The sequence below is a fragment of the Penaeus vannamei genome, chromosome 15 (assembly GCF_042767895.1).
Source record: "Penaeus vannamei isolate JL-2024 chromosome 15, ASM4276789v1, whole genome shotgun sequence".
Taxonomy (NCBI): Eukaryota; Metazoa; Arthropoda; class Malacostraca; order Decapoda; family Penaeidae; genus Penaeus; species Penaeus vannamei.
In genome coordinates, this window is record NC_091563.1 from 6026046 (window position 1) to 6028543 (window position 2498).

Sequence of the window (2498 nt, forward strand, 5' to 3'; positions counted from 1 at the left end):
TCTTCTCCTTCTTCCTCTTCTTCTTCTTCTCCTTGAGTTGTTCAGGACGTAGATTGCGAGAATTCACTGAGAGTTGTTCAGGACATGGATTGCGAGAATTCATTGGGAATTGTTCAGGATGTGGATTGCGAGAATTCACTGAGAGTTGTTCAGGACATGGATTGCGAGAATTCATTGGGAATTGTTCAGGATGTGGATTGCGAGAATTCATTGGGAATTGTTCAGGATGTGGATTGCGAGAATTCATTGAGAGTTGTTCAGGAGGTGGATTGCGAGAATTAATTGAAAGTTGTTCAGGACGTGGATTGCGAGAATTCATTGTGTTGTTCAGGGCGTGGATTGCGAGAATTCACTGATTGTTCAGGACGTGAATTGCGAGGATTCGTTGAGAGTTGTTCAGGACGTGGATTGTTTCTCTCGTGGTTCGCGCCGTGGACGTCACGTGTCGTTCCAGCTGCCATGGTGTGTGGTTAAGAATACAGCTGTGGTATTGATGGTCTTACGTGTTGGTGTCGAGAAGGTCGGTGGTTTAATGTTTAAAATGGTATTTTCTTTTCTTTTTCTTCTTCTCATTTTCTTATGTTCCTTTTTCTTCATTCTCTTTTTTTTTCTCTTTTTTTCCTCATTTCATCTCTTATCTTGTCATTACCTTCCTTTCCATGCTTACCTTTCCTTTTTTCACTTCTCTGTTGTTTTTTGTCTTCTTCTTTTTCTTCTTCTTCTCCTTCTTCTTCTTCTCCTTCTTCCTCTTCTTCTTCTTCTCCTTGAGTTGTTCAGGACGTAGATTGCGAGAATTCACTGAGAGTTGTTCAGGACGTGGATTGCGAGAATTCATTGGGAATTGTTCAGGATGTGGATTGCGAGAATTCATTGGGAATTGTTCAGGATGTGGATTGCGAGAATTCATTGGGAATTGTTCAGGATGTGGATTGCGAGAATTCATTGGGAATTGTTCAGGATGTGGATTGCGAGAATTCATTGGGAATTGTTCAGGATGTGGATTGCGAGAATTCACTGAGAGTTGTTCAGGACATGGATTGCGAGAATTCATTGGGAATTGTTCAGGATGTGGATTGCGAGAATTCATTGGGAATTGTTCAGGATGTGGATTGCGAGAATTCATTGGGAATTGTTCAGGAGGTGGATTGCGAGAATTAATTGAAAGTTGTTCAGGACGTGGATTGCGAGAATTCATTGTGTTGTTCAGGGCGTGGATTGCGAGAATTCACTGAGAGTTGTTCAGGACGTGGATTGCGAGAATTCATTGGGAATTGTTCAGGATGTGGATTGCGAGAATTCATTGGGAATTGTTCAGGATGTGGATTGCGAGAATTCATTGGGAATTGTTCAGGATGTGGATTGCGAGAATTCATTGGGAATTGTTCAGGATGTGGATTGCGAGAATTCATTGGGAATTGTTCAGGATGTGGATTGCGAGAATTCATTGGGAATTGTTCAGGATGTGGATTGCGAGAATTCATTGGGAATTGTTCAGGATGTGGATTGCGAGAATTCATTGGGAATTGTTCAGGATGTGGATTGCGAGAATTCATTGGGAATTGTTCAGGATGTGGATTGCGAGAATTCATTGGGAATTGTTCAGGATGTGGATTGCGAGAATTCACTGAGAGTTGTTCAGGACATGGATTGCGAGAATTCATTGGGAATTGTTCAGGATGTGGATTGCGAGAATTCATTGGGAATTGTTCAGGATGTGGATTGCGAGAATTCATTGGGAATTGTTCAGGATGTGGATTGCGAGAATTCATTGAGAGTTGTTCAGGAGGTGATTTGCGAGAATTAATTGAAAGTTGTTCAGGACGTGGATTGCGAGAATTCATTGTGTTGTTCAGGGCGTGGATTGCGAGAATTCACTGAGAGTTGTTCAGGACATGGATTGCGAGAATTCATTGGGAATTGTTCAGGATGTGGATTGCGAGAATTCATTGGGAATTGTTCAGGATGTGGATTGCGAGAATTCATTGAGAGTTGTTCAGGAGGTGGATTGCGAGAATTAATTGAAAGTTGTTCAGGACGTGGATTGCGAGAATTCATTGTGTTGTTCAGGGCGTGGATTGCGAGAATTCACTGATTGTTCAGGACGTGAATTGCGAGGATTCGTTGAGAGTTGTTCAGGACGTGGATTGTTTCTCTCGTGGTTCGCGCCGTGGACGTCACGTGTCGTTCCAGCTGCCATGGTGTGTGGTTAAGAATACAGCTGCGGTATTGATGGTCTTACGTGTTGGTGTCGAGAAGGTCGGTGGGTTAATGTTTAAATGTTCTCTTTTCTTTTTTTTTCTTCTTTTTTTCTTATGTTCCTTTCTTTCATTCTCTTTTTTTTTCTCATTTCGTCTCTTATCTTGTCCTTGTCTTCCTTTCTATGCTTACCTTTCCTTTTTTTCACTTGTTTTTTTTTGTCTTCTTCTTCTTCTTCTCCTCCTTCTTCTTCTTCTCCTTCTCCTTCTTCTTCTTCTTCTCCTTCTTCTTTTTCTCCTCCT

The 2498-nt window shown here is 41.8% G+C and overlaps 1 protein-coding gene across 1 annotated transcript; it reads left to right on the plus strand.

Moving 5' to 3' along the window:
• The first annotated feature begins 493 nt into the window (after positions 1 to 493).
• Positions 494 to 2092, plus strand: LOC138864086 (uncharacterized). Its single transcript, XM_070130113.1, has 4 exons — positions 494 to 524; positions 814 to 1164; positions 1208 to 1786; positions 1854 to 2092. The coding sequence occupies exons 1-4, from the start codon at positions 494 to 496 to the stop codon at positions 2090 to 2092; spliced, it is 1200 nt and encodes a 399-aa protein (XP_069986214.1).
• The last annotated feature ends 406 nt before the right edge of the window (positions 2093 to 2498 follow it).